The 18,661-nt window shown below is 41.0% G+C and overlaps 1 protein-coding gene and 1 long non-coding RNA gene across 4 annotated transcripts; both read left to right on the top strand.

Moving 5' to 3' along the window:
- Positions 1 to 357: 357 nt before the first annotated feature.
- On the top strand, positions 358 to 1,245 carry LOC139954739 (uncharacterized). The gene has a single exon (XM_071954657.1). The coding sequence runs from the start codon at positions 358 to 360 to the stop codon at positions 1,243 to 1,245; it is 888 nt and encodes a 295-aa protein (XP_071810758.1).
- Positions 1,246 to 5,452: 4,207 nt separating this feature from the next.
- LOC139984973 (uncharacterized) lies at positions 5,453 to 16,907 on the top strand. 3 transcript variants are annotated; one of them, XR_011799246.1, is made up of 7 exons: positions 5,453 to 5,899; positions 10,654 to 10,718; positions 11,904 to 11,943; positions 12,888 to 13,020; positions 14,115 to 14,316; positions 14,828 to 14,950; positions 15,909 to 16,907. It is a non-coding gene; the product is annotated as an uncharacterized lncRNA (long non-coding RNA). The 3 variants fall into 3 exon arrangements; XR_011799245.1 differs by having other exon boundaries at positions 10,654 to 10,793; XR_011799244.1 differs by lacking the exon at positions 10,654 to 10,718.
- The last annotated feature ends 1,754 nt before the right edge of the window (positions 16,908 to 18,661 follow it).

The raw sequence follows: 18,661 nt of genomic DNA, 5'->3' as shown, positions 1-18,661 counted from the left end.
GGAATGTTTTAAATCGTTAGAGAAGAGCCACGGGAATTCGGAAAAGCCTCGTAAAAGAGAGGGTAAGAATATGATCAGGGACAACAAATGTTACAACTGCAAAGAAGTTGGGCATTTTGCTCGTGATTGTCCAAAACCAAAAGTATATGATAACAATGGGACAAGTCATAACTCGGGAAACTAGTAAAAGCCGGTTCAGCGGGCCATGAGTCGGCTAGTGGTCCCAAAAGGCCCTTTGTTACGTCACTTAGTGAAAAGAATAATAGAGATGGATTGTACGCAAGAATACAAATCCATGGTAGGACTTTAGATAGCTTGATTGATACGGGTGCAAATATTTGTGTGGTGAAACGTAGTATGTATCAGGAAATTGTTCAGAGTGCACGGCCAAAGTTAGAGAGAACTGGAGAGGACTTGGTTATGGCCGATGATCGAAGTATACCGTTGTTCGGTTGTGGTAATTTTTCATTGAAGATGGGAGATTTTTCGGCCAGCCACCCGGTGTGGGTTGCAGACATATCTACTGATTTCATATTAGGGTGTGATTTCCTCGCAAAATACAAGTGCCAAATAGATCTAGGCCTTGGTCAGATAAAAATTGGGAATATTATGGTTCAATGTTTCGGCAACGAGAGACTGAATGCCCCTAGTAACGTTGTGAATAGAATCACGGTAGCTGAGACAGTCTGCATAAGTCCAGGCCAGGAAATTGTAGTACCGGGTAAACTTGCCAATAAATTAGACGGAACAGAGTTTATTGTAGAGCCTTGTGAAAATTTTGTAAAGAAACACTCGATTATGGTAGCTAAAGCTGTGGTTAATTCCCAGAGTCACGTGATACCAATCCGCATGATTAATGTAGATTCAGTGCCGGTCACGGTGTATGAAGGAGTTACGGCGGCCACGTGTGAGCCTGTAGAGGAAGTTTTATCGGTACAAAACACGGAGGGTGACACTTCCAATGAGGGTGGGGGAGTCACTGACTTACCACATCACATTTTAGGGCTGTACAACTCTTTGGAGGGATCACTTGATGAAAATCAAAAAGCTTTAGTTAGGAGGCTTCTTCTGAAGCATGAGAGTATTTTTGCAAAATGTAAGGAGGATTTAGGAAGGACTGATATTGTGAAACACAAAATTCCAACTAAAGAGGTGGCCCCTATTAAACAACATGCTAGGAGACTGCCTCTGAATAAAAGAGAGGATGCGGCTAACGAGGTTTCAGATATGTTAAGACGGGGGTGATTGAACCTTCATCTAGCCCATGGGCGTCTCCAGTTGTTTTAGTTAAAAAGAAAGATGGATCAACTCGTTTTTGTGTAGATTATCGTAGGCTTAACGATATTACCACTAAAGATAGCTACCCGATCCCTAGAATCGATGACTCCTTAGATAGTCTTAATGGCTCCACTTGGTTTACGACCCTCGACCTAGCGAGTGGCTACTGGCAGGTCGAAATGGACGAGTCTGATAGGGAAAAGACCGCTTTTATCACCCACAGTGGTCTATATCAATTTTGTGTCATGCCGTTCGGGCTTTGCAATGCACCAGCCACCTTTGAAAGATTGATGGAGAAAATTTTATCTGGTTTGCAGTGGCAAACATGTTTAGTCTATCTAGACGATGTAATTATTTTTGGAAAGAATTTCGAGGAACACATTGCTGCCATAGATGATGTTTTTACGAGGTTCAAATTAGCGGGACTGAAACTGTCGCCTAAGAAATGTTTTCTTTTCAAACAAAAAGTGGAGTTTCTTGGACACGTAGTTAGCAAGGACGGAGTTTCGACTGATCCGTCAAAGGTGGCTGTTGTTAAAAATTGGCCAAGGCCAAATTGTGTTCGTGACGTGAGAGGATTTGTAGGTTTATGTTCTTATTACAGGAAGTTTGTTAAAAACTTCACTCTTATTGCACGTCCTTTACATCGTTTGACAGAAAAGGGAAAACGATTTCTGTGGAATGAGGAATGCGAAGAAGCATTTAACGCCTTGAAGGTAGCCCTAACCTCTACTCCTATATTAGCCTTCCCCACCCCCAGTGATAAGTATATTCTTGACACAGATGCAAGCAATGAAAGCTTGGGTAGTGTTCTCTCTCAAATCCAGGAGGAGAAGAAAGAGTAATCGCATATTTTAGTAAATCGTTTAGTAAGGCTGAACGAAGGTATTGCGTAACAAGAAAAGAGTTGTACGCTATAGTAGCATCAATTAAACACTTTCACCATTATCTGTACGGTGCTGAATTTCTTGTGCGAACTGACCATGGTGCTTTGAGGTGGTTACTTAATTTTAAACAACCCGAGGGGCAGATTGCGCGATGGCTTGAAATGCTGGGCACTTATAACTACGAAATTCAGCACCGTCCAGGAAGTAAACACGGGAATGCAGATGCGCTTTCCCGACGCCCGTGCGTAGACTGTAGGTATTGCCTCCGTTTAGAGGAAACGGAATTAAGTACAGTAGAAGATACTGGGGGGAATCTTACTGGACAACAACTTAGTGAAAGTGGGGGTACCCTTGACACCCACGTATGTACGGTGGTAACCCGTAGTAAAACTAAACAGGGTGGGAGTCAAACTGATAGGCTGGGCGAAATTAGGACAGATGCTGAGAAGGGGATGGAACCAGCTACATCAGTAGAAAGTCCAACTCAAAGTGGAAAAGATAATGGACAGGTTGTGCCAGAGATAGTTGCTCCCAGGCTAGAGCTAGATGGTGCTTGGGTGGACCAGTGGTCTGTAGAAGACATTAGGAAGGCGCAGCAGGGTGATAACGACATCAGTCGAATCATAGGCTGGATGGTTATTTCCAAAGAAAAGCCGCAGTGGTCGCTGATTTCAGCTGAGAACAAGACTTTCAAAACTTACTGGGGTATGTGGAAGGTCTTATGTCTCAGAAACGGTATTCTTTATCGAAAATGGGAATCTGACTCGGGGAATGAGATCTCCTGGAAATTAGTGGTGGCTAGAAGCATGCGTAATGAGGTAATGTCTTTGTTACATAGTAATGCCACAGCTGGTCACCTAGGTGTTAAGAAAACTATGAGGAGAGTCCAATCTAGATTTTACTGGGCTGGATATCATAAGGATATAGAGAGATGGTGTCGGCAATGTGAAAAATGCTCTTCAAGGAAGGGTCCAATTAAATCTCTTAGAGCACGTATGCAAAAGTACGTGGTAGGAGCCCCCATGGAAAGAGTGGCCATGGATATATTGGGACCCTTACCAGTTACCGACACGGGAAATAGATATATTTTGTGTGTAGCGGACTACTTTACTAAGTGGACCGAGGCTTATGCGATCCCAAACCAGGAGGCAGTTACTGTGGCCAGAGTCTTTGTAGAACAGTTTGTGTTGAGGTTCGGTGTTCCCCTACAGTTGCATACTGACCAGGGCCGAAATTTCGAGTCAAGTTTGTTTAAAGAATTAGCACAGCTCCTTGGTATTGATAAAACTCGTACCACAGCCTTTCACCCCCAATCTGATGGCATGGTGGAGCGTTTTAACAGAACCTTAGAGGCAATGTTATCGGCCGTTGTTTCGGAAAACCAACGTGATTGGGATGAATGGTTGCCCCATGTTACCATGGCGTACCGCTCCTCTGTTCACGAGACCACGGGAGAGACACCCAGTGTAATGATGTTAGGAAGGGAGATGAACCTCCCAGTTGATCTCCTGGTACCCCCTCCCCATGTTGAAATTAGTTCAAGTATTAGCTATGTAAGTAAATTGGAAGAAAAACTTAGGACAGTTCATGAAATGGCTAAAATCGAAACAAATGCGTCAGTTGAAAGGCAGAAGAAGTCCTATGATAGGCTTAGCAATGCCAAAAATTATAACGTCGGTGATCAAGTTTGGCTGTATAACCCCAGTAAGAAAAAAGGACTGTCTCCTAAGTTGCAAAGATATTGGGAAGGCCCATATTTAATAGTTAATAAGTTATCCGATGTAACTTATCGTATAAAACAGTCGGAACGATCGAGGCCGAAGGTCGTTCACCACGATCGTCTTAAATTGTGCTTAGCATCTGGAGAGAGTGTTGAGACCAACAGAGTTGGTGAGGCCTCGTGGTTACGTAAGCGTTACGTAAGCAACGAGTAGAGTTATATTTAGTTCTGACCCGGGACTGGTAAACGTTCGCTCTATTAGTGGGTGAAGCCCTGATTCTCCACTGACGCTTACTCTGCTTCCAGAACCGGTGTTGTCAGAACATAGGAAACATATTTCATTTTTACTGCTTTATTGTTTTTATTGTAAAGATAGAGCAATGTCCGCAAACCTTCCATTCGGGCGTGGTATTGGTAGACCACAAGTAGATTGTTTTTCGTGCGGGCGATTATTTTTTTCATGGAAGCAGCTTCGCAGTCATCACCCAAACTGTGAATTTAGGGGTAGACGAGGAAGGCGTTTTGGTTTAAGGAGGCCAGGACCGGTAGCTCCTATTGTGCCACAATCAACTGGACCACAGATTGCCAATTCAAAGTCGAGTCCTGCTGTGACACCGGATAACAATGAGTGGCTTAATGATATTTCTTTGGATTTTGGCACCGAGGATCTACCCCCGTCACCTTTCGATCCGTTAGCTGCCCTCATCGAAGCGAGCGACCAGTCGTGTGAGAACGCCCCCGCCTCAACGGTAGACTGCGGACCTATCGACCTTTCGTTTGGACCCAGTGGTAGACGAGCGCCAACCCCCCTGACATCACCCATTGAGGATAGCTCTACACCTTCCCCAACCACTTCAACATCAACCCCTTCAACAGCATCGTCGGATTCAACTCTGGATGATAAAGAACTGACCCGTCTGCGGAACCTGATGGTTACTTCAAGGATTCCACTCATCATCAACGCGGAAGTAAAAAACCTTGGTCTGGGAGTTATTTACAGGAAGGAAAAACATACGGTCCAATACCCAGATGGTACAGTGCTTACAACGGAGAAGGAGGGATTCGAATTGCCCCCACAGACCAGGGAACTGTTGACTTACCGTTAATCCATAGAGATGTCCTCGATCAGGACTTTTGTGTTAAATAACGTGTTTCTTTATTATACATTTTTACTGTGAAAATATTATGGACATTTCACCTTATTATTATGGACATTTCACCTTATTACTATGAACATTTCACCTTTTGATGCGGACATCCGGTTTCGTTATGATATCTTTTTACTTTGGAAATCTTGTGGACATTTCATATTTTGATGCGGACTTCCTATCAATTTATTTTGTGGTTTGGATCTCTGTGTTACATCAAGAGTGTTATGTTTTGATTCACTTGGATTGTTTTCATGTATTTATATCTATGTACGGCACCGTAAGTTGTTTTTACTTTTATTAGTTGTATCTGGAATGTGACCTCACATGAGTCCAAATTGCACTTTCGCGCGAGCCGCGTTATTCCTTTAGGGTATGAACACGTGCATGTAAGGTCATATTACTCTTCTATTACTCTCACTCTAAAAAGAAACGTCTTTTGAAAACGCGTTGGTGTGTTATTTTCTAAACATTCCGTTCAATAGCATCGTCCCGCATGGTAGTGCGCATTGGCTATTGGTGTTAATCCAGTTCTATAAACACTGCCATGTGTTTCCAAAGTTGTGATCGCGTAACGATATTGAGCTCGACGTATGCCTCAAATGTTTTTATCAACACCAGCGTCTTTGTGGTATATTAATATTAACATCACGGCCCAAGTAGTATTAGCACCCAAGTGTTGATAGCAAATGATGTCACGAATTAAGCCACGCCTTCTTCAGACGTATTGCTATATGATTGGTGGATTGAGGCTGACACCACGAGCGCGACACGCGAACGTCGTACGCCTGCAGTGCCTACCTAAATGTCATCATCACCTCCTGATTTACCGTTCTGTACCAGTCAGATTGAAAGGAAAAGAAGAGGTATTTTGCAGTCTGCTTAATTTTTGCATTACCTAGATTAATAGGGTGAAATATTAGACGTGAAAATTGAACATAGGCCTAGAACTAGCGACCGTCACGCCAGAACTGTTGAACTAAAAGGCGGCAAATAGCCTAACGTTAACTGACGCTACACGTTGACACAAAACGGAATGCAGATAGCCTAACGTGCTGTCTGCTAACTTGCAACTAAGTCAACAATGCTAAGTTGGACGCAGTCAGTACGGTAAGCTATTTAGCCCTTAGCTGCTAAGTTGGACACAGTCAGTAGGCTATTTAGGCCTAGGCTAGGTCTATGTTAAATTACGGGCCTAGGTTTGGGATCATATCTGCCTATTCAGTTCCGCAAACTGACAAATGAAGCCTATAAAACCCTGAATATGCTCAGAAGAAATAGGGCTAGGCTACCTGGCTCTAATTTAGAATCTGTGACCGAACTAGCCCTACTTCATACCCAGAATGTAATTATAATGATGGAGTCCATGGCTTATCTTACGACTAGTCGTAACAATTATTTATAAACTATTCTTACGACAAAGGCGAATTCAAGCGCAGTAAAGTAAATAAAGCAACTGCGCATGTAGTAGGGGTAACCCTAACTTTAACCCTAAACCCCAATCCTAACCCTAACACTTACCCTAACCGGAAATTATTGTTACTCCTGGTCGTAAAAAATAGTACTCCTGTCATAAAAATGGCAACTGCGCATGCGTAATCGGAAATTATTCTTACGAACAGTTATAAGAATAGCCACTCCTGTACTGACTTAGTGCACAGTGTGATGTACTTCCTGTCACAGATTCTTAATTATTTCCCCAGGCTATGGGTCAATGTTCTTCAATTTACTTACAGATTAGAGGATTAAAGGTGGTGTGCGAAATTCATTTCGTAGGGGCAATTTGGGCTGGATTGTCTTAGTGGTACCGCTTTCTCTGGACTGACTCTTATGACGGTACAGCAGGGGACTCAAAATCTGCCATTTGAACATTCAGGGAATCCGCTCATCTTATGATACACTGAAACTGAGTATGGCTAGTAAGCCATTTGATGTCATCACACTATCAGAGACTAACCTGAATGATAGTGTACCGGATGAAAGCATAACCCTACCTGGCTTCACCTGTGAACGGAAAGATGGTACCACCTCCAAATCTCATGGTATAGCGACATTCATCTCCAACACTTTGGTGGGACGTAGACGTCTGGATCTTGAGGTAGACCACCTCGATTGTCTATGGACTGAAATTATTTTACCGAAGACCAGACCAATTTTGATTGGCTCGGTGTATCGGTCTCCCAACTCAGATTTTGTTTACCTGAATGACATATTGAACAATATATCAAATGCATTGGATTGTAATTATGAAACTTTGATATTAGGTGATTTCAATTTAGATCTTCTTCCCACTTGCAAGAAAGGTCTTACTAAGGATATGCATGATTATACACGTCGGAATGAACTCAGTCAAATGATTTCCGAGCCCACCCGTGTGACTCTTCACTCACGAACCCTCTTAGATCACATTTATGTGAACCGTAAAAATTATGTCACTCAGTCAGGAGTGATACCCACTGGTCTGAGTGATCATAGGCTGATTTATGCTGTTAGAAGGGCTAACAAACCCAAACATATTCCCAGAAAGATCACTACTAGATCTTTCAAACGGTTCCATCAGGAAGCTTTTATTGATGATATCTCCAAAATCCCATTTTCCTGTATTGAAGGTCTGGATGATATTGACCTCATGTGGTATACTTGGAAAACTCTCTTTAATGAAGTGTCTGATGCCCATGCACCTCTGAAAACTGTGACTGTTAAAGGTGAGCACACTCCCTGGGTCACTGATGAGTTCATCTCGATGACCTGGGAGAGGGATCACCTGAAGAAGGTCGCTGAGAAACATGGTTCACTGGACACTTGGGCCAGGTACAAAAAATGTAGAAACAAACTCAATAATCTGGCTTCCCAACTAAAATGTGAGTACTTCAAAACCAAAATTGAGGACACTAAAAATGACTCCTCTAAATTATGGTCTACCCTTAAAGAAGCAATGCATAGTAGCAAACACCATAACATTGCTAGCATAGTTGATAATGGTATTGTTGTTAATGACAAGTGTGAAATTGCTAATGTCTTCAACAATTTTTTCGCTAACATTGGAAGTGAGCTAGCTAGTAAATTCGATTCTAGACCCCACACTCCTTCCACAAATGATACTTTATGTAATTTCCGGTTCCAGACAGTTAGCATTGACTCGATTGAGAAGCAATTAAAGGGCCTGTCTGCCGGGAAAGCCACTGGCCTTGACAACATAAGTGCTCGTTTGTTGAGGCTATCTGCCTCCCACATTGCTCCTTCTCTTACTTATATTATCAACTTCTCACTCTCTCATGGGGTTTTCCCTTCTGACTGGAAGACTGCCAAGGTCTCACCAGTTTTCAAAGATGGGACACGCAGTCAGGTCGACAATTATAGACCTATTTCAGTTCTGCCAGTTGTGTCAAAAATCTTGGAAAGAGTTGTTCATGATCAACTGTATCAGTATCTAACTAGTAACAAGATCCTTAACAAATGGCAATCAGGCTTCAGACCTGGTTACTCCACTACTACGGCTCTCAGCTATGTGGTTGATGATATTTTGTCAAACATGGACGGTGCCTGTGGAAGAAAGAACTACACTGGCATCTTGTTCCTTGACTTTAAAAAAGCTTTTGATACAGTTGATCATGACATCTTGCTTGACAAACTTCGGTCATATGGAGTTGTTGACTCTGCATTGGATTGGTTCGGCTCTTATCTTGCGGGCAGATACCAAATTGTTCAGATTGAGAACCAGTATTCAGATATGATGGGAATTGCATTTGGCGTTCCACAGGGATCTATCATTGGGCCATTACTATTCTCTATATACATAAATGATCTTCCATCTGCCACAAGTGAAAGCCAGGCAATTTTATATGCAGATGACACAGCTGTTATTTATAGCTCTGAGAAAATATGTGAAATACAGCAGGTTCTCTCTACAGATCTTATTCTGATTGGCAAGTGGCTGGTCAAAAACAAATTGACTTTGAATGTAAAAAAGACCAAAAGTATGCTTTTTGGCACACCAACCATGATGAAGAGAGCTGACCCTCTCATTCTCCATTATGACTCACATGATATAGAACAGGTTCATGTTTTTAGGTACCTTGGGGTGCTTTTGGACAGTACCTTAACTTTCAAAGACCATTTATCTATGATTTGCAAGAAAATATCCTGCCGTCTTGGGATACTTGGGAGGGTTAAGAAGTATCTTCCACACAAATACAGGATTATGGTGTACAATAGTTTGATAAGCCCCCACTTTGATTATGCTAGTTGTACCTGGTCTAACACCTGTGCCAAGTATAAAAAATGTCTGGTATCTCTGCAAGGAAGAGCTGGTCGGATTATTCTAGATCTTCCTAGGACTGCACCTACAGCTGATGTTCTCTCAGCTCTATCCTGGATCCCTATAGAGCAAAGATGGAATTATCACCGTCAGGTTTTTATGCATAAAATCCACATAGCAGCTGCTCCTGACTATCTCTGTGACAAGTATGCCCATGTCTCCTCGAGTGAATCTGCCACAAGAGCCTCTACCTCTGGTGGTTTCTGCCTTTCACATTCCAACACTATTTGGGGGAGACGTCGTCAAACTTGCCATGGGGTTAATCAATGGAATGCACTGCCTCGGCATATTCGTATGTGCAATAACACTGATACCTTTAAAAATAAACTAAAATGTGCAATTAGAAATGGCCTGGCTTTCTGGAATCTTTGAAATCGAATTAGATTTTTATTTTTATATATATATATTTTTTTATTTTTTATTTTTTTATTTTTATTTTTTTTTTATATTTTTTATATTTTTATATCTATATTCTGTATTTATTTATGTGTTCTGTTTGTTATATTTTGTATGTTTTATATGTGCAGGGATCCTGGGGAGAACACTGGTTTACCAGTGACAGGACCCCTGGTTACGAATAAAGTTAATAAAAAAATAAAAAAATAAAAACAGCACCTGCTGGCCAAAGGACCGTCAGATTTTAGGTTATCTGGGGGGGGGGGGGCGAACCCACAAAAAAGCGCCATCGCTAGGCCCCAACTCCTTGTGATAACTTGTAATTTTGATGTGTTTGTTTGTTTACCAAAAATTTTGAAAATTAATAGCCTGATCAACAGTAAACATGTGCATTACGTCACTGTCATGTGTGCTACGTCATATACCACAGCGCACTGGTGCAGAGCACAGCATGCAGTTGTGAACTTAAGTGATCATGATTTCTGAAAAGTTTCCAGATTAGCCAGAATAATTAAATTTAAGTAGAAAAAACTGTAAGAACTCAACAATACTACCCTAACCCTATCGATTAAATAAATATTAACTGTAGAATTGTATTTCTAGCCTAACCTAGAACTATCTATGCCTGAGTATAAGCCAAAATGGAACCGGTAAAACTAGTTAAAACTAGAACTCCCACAGTAATGTTAGCCTAACAACAGTCAAAATGCATTATGCCTTAGAAATCTGCTAAACAGGTTGGACTTGGTCGTAATTAAAACCCGATTTTCTCTAGGCCCTAACTAGGCAGTTACTAATATTTAAGTCGTATTTTGTGAAAATTGTCATTTCCTAACCTGTAGAATTTAATAAAATAAGTCTGAAACAGCTCGTAATGTAATAAATACTTTTAATTATCTCACACAGACTGGCAAAACCACCGGAAAAGTGTGCTAAAGCTAACATGCCAATGTGACACTATGCAGCTATCGGTACTTATAAGTAAATCAAGCCGCAGTTTGTGTTAGCCGCAGTAGCAAACAAGAAAAATCAAGATTTCCTCATTTGTGAGTGTATTGCCACCAGATTTATTATATTGTTCCTAACATCTTATAAATACTAGAAAAAAGCCAATCAAATCATAATTTTTTGGTTGAACATGTTGCTTGCATCTGGCCACCCCATATTTCTTACACCATTACACGTAACTGACCCACGCTAGTTTTCTGAAAGTGGAAGCACCGCAGCGAAACATGACACAGTCAACCATTCCAACGTTAGGCTAACTTTATCAGTGGGCCTATCTTAGCCTAGTATTTCACTACAAACGTGCAGGAAAATAGCTATTTGGGGCCAAAGTGACCCCTAGGTGACATTTGGCCTCAAATCCCTGAACGCACCCGTACCTTTGGTCCTCGGTGATCGATACTGACTAACTTTCATGATCATCCAATTTGATCTGTAGGAGAAGCACTTTGCAATTTTTCACACAATGGCCAAAACTGACCTCCATGCTGACCTTTGCCCTAAAATTCCTGAACACCCCATATGTACTATTGGTCAATGGTAATACTGACCAACTTTCATGATCACCACATTTAACCCCTGCAATTTTTCAATGTTTGTCGAATGTTAGCGAAACTTGGTGGGTATGGTCTATCTTCTGTCACGTGAAATTTTAGTATACAGTTGGGGTGACTGGAGGTCATTTGCTGTGTATAATTTGCATAATTTATGCAGTTTTTTAAGTTTGTCAGATTTTCACAAAATCTAGTTGATACGGTAAAAATTCAGTGCTGATAGTTTTTAAGGCAGTAAAGGTCACTGGAGGTCACTTAATATGCCTAATTTGCATAAATTGTTGAATTTTAATAAAAGGTGGCCTGCAGGCTCCTGCCCGATAGTGCCTAGAAATATACCAGGAACTAGTCGTAAAGTCAATAACAAAAATGATATATTATTAAAGTTTACTGTCAAAACATGGCTTTGTCATTATACATTTCTAAAAGAATCACAATTCACTATAAACAAATAATATAATTAGATTCAAACCCCAAAAGGAAATTCGGACCCAGAACCCGGATTCACACAGTCGGGGTCAAACCTTGTGGATAAATGTTCCTAATGACCTTGTTAGTAATTTTATTTATTTAATTTTTTTTTGTTTCTCTCCACAGTGCAGTGACCTGTTTCTCTGTTGTGCTATCTCAAGCTTCTGTAAGTTAAGGATGGCATCATTTTGTCCAGTAAATTTTTCAGTTTGGTAGTTTTCAGATACTGTATGTCATGAAATAAACTATTTCTACTAGTGGTTGGGGGTATCTTATCTACTAGGTATAACATCATGGGAGATGAAATTATTCATTGTTGCACCATGTGCAACTACATTACAGACAATTTTAATCAGTTCACAAATCATATCAGCAGAATCCACAGGAATAACCCTCGCTTTAGGGTCTATGGTGAATTTGGGGACTGTGGATTTTATACAGGGTATCACACTCCCAGAGCAGACTAATTACCAGTAAGCTTGTTAGGAAATGCATGATGTGAGATAGCAAAACCAGCAAGCAGTACCTCATTAACAAGATAAGTGGAAGATGCAAGGTCAGATTGGTCTCATACAGTACTTGGCTGGTGGAATACCCATAATGAGTAGATGGTCCCCATCATTTTCCAGTGCCGATCTCATCAATATTCATGAGTATGTAGTATGACGAGCCATGGAAGAATACAAAAACTAGGACAGTGCCTGAGTGCTTCTTTTCACCAGGTTACATTCTAATTAGCATTCTTGACGTGACCCATACCTTCTGCCAAATCTCTCTAAGACACTGTTGACCAGGACCAAACAATAACATCAGTCTGTTGGTGTACTTAACTCAATAGCAGCAAGTGTCTTTCGTAACTCCATGGTTAGACCATCTGCAAAGTGTGCCAAATTGGACCACAACAGGAGTGTTCCTCGCCTCCTCAAGATACCCAGTCACCAAGCATATCATGCCATTGTCAAAGTATATTCATCCCTGATGTATAGTACTCAGTGGTCAGAGCTTTCTGACTGTTAATGTGCATGTTGCCCTGGTTAATGAAGTGGTATATGTTTTTGGGATGTTTTGCTCTATATGCAAGAAAGCGTTAAATAATTTTTTTCTTTTTAGTCATATTTCAGTTGTAAGCTGAGCTCCAGAATTCATCAGCTGCATTGAAGGAAAACAGAAAAACATCCCTCACCACCTGTTCATCAGCTGAGTCACCAGACATGTCAGTTGCAAAATGATTCCACTTGGGAAGGTTGGTTTGCATGCTCTTTAACCCTTTACCTACGGACGCTCAGAAGGAAACGGAATAACATATATTGCTTTAAAGTACAATGATCATGTAAATATGCCTTCAGGTATTTCAGTACCAACTATTGAGGAACTCTAAAACCTCAGACAAAATTTCAGCCGATATGAGTGTGAAAATAAGACACATCTGCCTTTGCGCAATACTCCTGGTGACATCACAAGGGCCACTGTGGGAACCTGTGTAACACAAAGTTAATGCAGAACATACTTTAGAAAACAGAACACTGTAACAAATGAACTCAGATTGGGATCTGAATAAAAACTTACAATTTAAATGTTCACAAGATTGAAAGAATTTCATTAATTTCCTCTGTAAATATTACCTTTCGTCTTTCCACCACCAAGGTGCAAAGCAGCAGCATTTACTGTGTAGAGTCTATGGGTGGCCTTGGAATCCCCCCCCCCCCCTCTCCTTGTGACGTCATCGATGAAGGTGAAATTCATTTAAGATAAAATAACGCAACAAGGCATCATGCTCAAATTTTGAATGCTGGGATTTTACATGCTTTCTTTTTCTCTGTGCCAGTTTAGAAACAATCTGTTTCACGACCAAATAGTTTTGAGGTTTAAAAAGCATATCTAAACAATCGCCAGGTTAGCATAGAATTTTGAAAAATACACAAGATTTTGGGAGAAAAATATGTCAATTACATAATCCAAAATATAGATGAGGTAATACACGAAAAAATAGATTCAGCCTTCCATGGTAAAGTAGACTTGCTTGCTGTGCATGTAATGAATCCTTGAAAAAATGTATTCCTATTTTCGGTAATTTGCCCGAGTGCTGGGATGAAAGGTCATTTGTGTCTCAAAAATTGTGAGCCTACTGAGTCTGGTTCCAAAATGCTTACATGTTATAGGTCTTAACCTGCTCATTTGGGGGTTCTCACTTGGGGACACTGAAAGTATAAGAGGTCCAATCTGAATAGAGAGAGACAATGAATCATCAATAAATGTAAATTGTTATTGTTGAACCACACTGTGCATGCCCTTCATAATACGTTTTTGGCAATGAACACAAAACTTATTCAATTCTAGACCTACGACTGGCAAAGTTTTATCAGAAGATGACTTCCTTGAACGTTGAGATGAACTTGTTGATGAATGGAATGGGCAGCGACGTGAAGCCACTATCAAGTTGCTAATGGCAGAAGTCCGGCCCAAATTATCATCATGGAGACTTGGCAAAACAGTGGAGGAGGTTGTAGCAAGGATTCCTTGTCTGCAAGATGGTGGCTATGTGAGTTGCTATGGTGTCAAAATTATGTTCTGATGTAGCCTACCAACAATTGATCTAACACTAAGGTACACATAGAGTACTCTGTGACTGTGTACACAAATGATGTGCATGTGTGTACTGTATGTGTTTTCTGTAGAATCACTTATAGCAGAGTAACATGACCTGTATACGTGGCCCGGCTCTCTTTAGGTGATGTCACTACGTATGCACTCAGCAGTAGGGAATAATATCGGAAGCAGCAGTCTGCTCTGTGTTACCCCAATCGGGATTTCCCCTATTGTGACGTCACTAGAAGGGACAATATGAGGCTTAGGTGCGGGTAGGAGAATTATTTTGCGGCTCAGTTTTAAAAATGACGTCATTTTTAAACTGAGCCGCAAAATGCCAGGGTTCATGTACATGAAAGACCTTGGCACCCTGGCATTTATCCCCCAATTAGAATGGTTAGTGACCTTACTGTTTGCCATGGGCCACCACTCTTAGTTGTTAGGCTTGCTTTTTATGGTTTCAGATTCTAGAAGAACTGTAGGCATGGATTGGAAGCTCCATCATAGAGAAGGGCCCTCAGTTAATAAAGACCAATTCCGACAAGCTCTTCAGAAATGTTGCCGAAGTCCTAACTGATGCTCCTACCGTAAGTAGTCATTTAATCGAAGGGGTTGGGGTGATAGACACCAGTGTTGTGAGTCGGTAATTTACCGGTAAATTTACATGTTAAATTTCTGGTTATTTACCGCCATCATGATATACCGTGGTCAAATAGGGTAATATATTGTAAAATATTGAATACAGCAGTTTTCATGAACAAGGAATCACAAAGTCATTGACTTTCTTGTTTCAGGGGGGAGGCAGGGGTGCACACTAGCTCCTACGCCTTTTCAACACCTGTATGCACTTATTTATGGAGAGGGTCCCATACTGCAGGGTTTCATTTGGTGAAGTCCGGGTGTCTGACCTGGTATTTGCAGATGATGCTACCTTGCTTGCAGAGTTTGGGGTTTCTCCGTTGGGATTACAGGTGTCATCGACCAAGACCAACATCCAGTTCTTAGGTGGTATCTTGCACAGTACTGTTGAATTTGTCCCGGTTTTGGGTGAATATGTGTAGGTCACTGAGTCCTTTTTTGCCTTGGCAGTGGCTCTGTGCCGCGCCAGCCTGAGTTTATTTTAGTTATTATTTTTGGTCTGGTATGCGGAGTCATGAGGTCCCCGGATAATGGTGTTTGACAATCACGTTATTCGGGCAGAGGGAAAAAGCTCCCCAAGTGTTCAGCTCCATTGTGCTTCCAGTCTGCTATACTCTAGTGTGGCATGGACATTCACTGTGGGGCTTAAAAAAGACTAGACTCCTCCATGACTACCTCACTTGATAAAGTAACGCAGCATCCTTGTGTGCAGAAAATCACAATTATGTGTTTCTATGACAAATGAGCTGTTTTATATTTGAGGTCAAAGGTTATTATTTGGTCCCTTATAGCTCCCTTGAACTGGATATCAGAGTAGGTATATATGAATGGCAACATTATTATTTATGAAATGACTTTTAAGAATATATAGTTACAGTTGATAATATTCATCCTATTTAATTGCAGGTCGACAACATTGACATGTCGGAGGATGTCCTTAGCCGGAAGCTTGGCATGAAGGATAAAGCCCCTCTTGAGCTCCGCAGCCTAGCAATCGACAATGACATCAAAATGATTTATGCTGTTGGTGAAGGAGTATTCATTGACTGTGGAACAAACAATTCCCTTAAAGCAGTTGTTGCTCTGCTGGGTGGATATTACATTTGTGACTTGAACTATCCTGCCATATATGGACAGCTGCTGGGCTTCCTCCAACAGCATATTCTCGAAGAGCCGTACACATACTTCAAGGGAAGCAATTACCAGCAGTTTTTTAACAAGCTTAAATTTTCCATAAAAGAGCTTTAAGTTTTTCTTGGCATGATTCTTTTGGAGTTGACAGTTGTTGTTGCTTTTTGGATTCAATGAAGTAGTGAATGTTAATAAAAAGTGCATATTCAATAATCTGTTTCCCTTTGTTTCAGAACTGTGCAAATTTCATGATATATATTGCACTGTTTAAGAGTTCGTAATGTGAACAAGATGTACCACTCTTAATAAGAACAGTTTGTTTCAACCCTCATGTGAGCACAAGTAATTCATTTCCAGATTGAGAAATTAACCCAGTCATCTTTGTGTATATAAAAACTGGGATTTTAACTTTGTTCAAGCAAGGGCTGCTTAGTGTGCTTCACATCTTTTACCCAGCTGGTTCCCAGACTGTCCCGGGGTCATCTAAGGTCATTTTGGAACGATTGTTTAAAACCAAAATGAACACCATGCTTGCTAAAGCATTAATCCCTGTTTCAACACCTAGTGTTGCTTTTAAAACACTATTTTTGGTTATAGACGCGTATACGCGTTAATTAAGTGTTACATGGCGGAAGACGCGTTGAGGCGTTAATTTTACATAAACACATAAACGTGTTAATACCTTATCCGATTAACACTAAAACGCGTTCATTAAGTGTTACAAAAATGTGTTAATTTAGGCGTTAAAACATTAACACCATTTGTTAGAGTGCTCGTATTGCGTAACTTTCTTCTTTCGCAGTCGAGCTAGGACATATTTTTTTAGTCGGTACAGATTGACATGCGATACGTTTTTATCTTAAAAGTTAGTTCTGAACCCATATTAAGAGTTCATATCAAATGTTATTGTGTGTATAGGCTCTCGTGCATGGCAGGCACTATTAGCTATACTTTGCTTTTATACGTATTCATGTATTTTGGATTTCTTTTTGTATTAGTATGTGAATGATTTTAGATTTGTGTCTAATTAGCGATCCTTACTATATTGTTTTCATAACTTGGGGACAAGTTAAGGACTGAGAAGGGGATAGTGTGATGCCGTTGGTCATCATATATGTCGCCCTCTATTTGTCGTAGGCTACATTACGTAATAATTAGAGGTCACGTGATGTCTGCTCACCAGCTCAGCTGAAGCAGACCTCAAGAATTGTGACCAGTCTTCGCTCCCGATCTGAATCGTTCGGTTCGGTAGTAGCCCTGGCTCCGACCATTGTGGTCGTACTTGTATCTGTCTTGTATTCGTCTTTTATACACTTTTGTACGTATCGTTATAGGACTCTACTTCGGTATTGAGACCTCGTTTGTGACCATTATCGTTAAGTGCATGTTTTTCTACCTATTATTGAGGGCTTCGTGCCGATGTATTGTTTGTACCGTGGCTGTTTATAGTAATAGATTGCGAAATCTACACAGCACTTGTTCTTTACTCGTTTATCTATGTGTTATATCTTTTGCATGTAATAGCGAGATTTAAGGCTCGTCGTTACTAACATACAACCATCCAAGCCGCATTTGTTTCCATACCACCACCAGTCCTCAGCAGGGAATATTTGGACGCCCCAGAATCTTAGACTGAGTTAGCGTTACAATATGTTCAGCACCCACTTCGAAATTCTCCTCCCACTTCTTGGAGCACTTGGCAAATATTGGGGACTGAACATACCTTCATTCCAGGATTTCGAGCAGTAAAGAAATTACATCGGCATTGCCATTGCATACTGGTGAATGACACGGGGGGGGGGGGTGTCATGTGTCAGTGTATTGAATTTAATTATCGATATACCCAATATGCAAATCTGGCTTTCGTAAATCGTTTCTCTGGATTTAGTTATTCAACGCATTCAGTAGAGCAGCAACATTGAAAATCCTTAAGCTAGCACTGTAGCACATGCCGCGGATGTAGAATTGAATCGCTAGTGTGTTAGCTCCAGGATTCGTAACCTGTGCTGCGAACCATGTGCTAGCTACAGCTCCAGTTATTCTGCATGCTACATGTTACGATGTTGAACACAAATTCGACTTAGATTCGAAACAAATAGGCCTATTTGATAGAGCTGTTGTGGGGGAATAATTTCGATTAGGGTTGTGCACATTTGTCTGCAAAAACGACAAAAAAAGGGAACTATGGTCTGGAAAAAAAGTGGGGGCAGATGCCCCCTCTTGGCCCCCCCCCCCCGTAATCCCGCCCATGCCTCAGGTCCACCATCAACGTTCGGTTCAATATTGGCATGATCATCGCCTTCACTCTCTGCTTCGAATATGAGAAAGGGCACTCTAATTATAGCCCAATTTCACTGCCTGGTGAAGAACCACTATCACTTTGAACTTCGGTTGCCGCATTTGGTTCTAAATCTGACATTCCACGGGAAATTTCGATCTGATTTCGCGCCGACTTGTTATCGATTGTTTTGTGTATTTATGTACACTTGTCGTACTGTAAGTATGATATGTTTTCGGAGGAATCAGCG

Source organism: Apostichopus japonicus, chromosome 17 (assembly GCF_037975245.1).
Source record: "Apostichopus japonicus isolate 1M-3 chromosome 17, ASM3797524v1, whole genome shotgun sequence".
Classification (NCBI taxonomy): domain Eukaryota; kingdom Metazoa; phylum Echinodermata; class Holothuroidea; order Aspidochirotida; family Stichopodidae; genus Apostichopus; species Apostichopus japonicus.
Note: the sequence above shows the minus strand (reverse complement) of the source record. Positions and strands in the feature narration are given on the sequence as shown.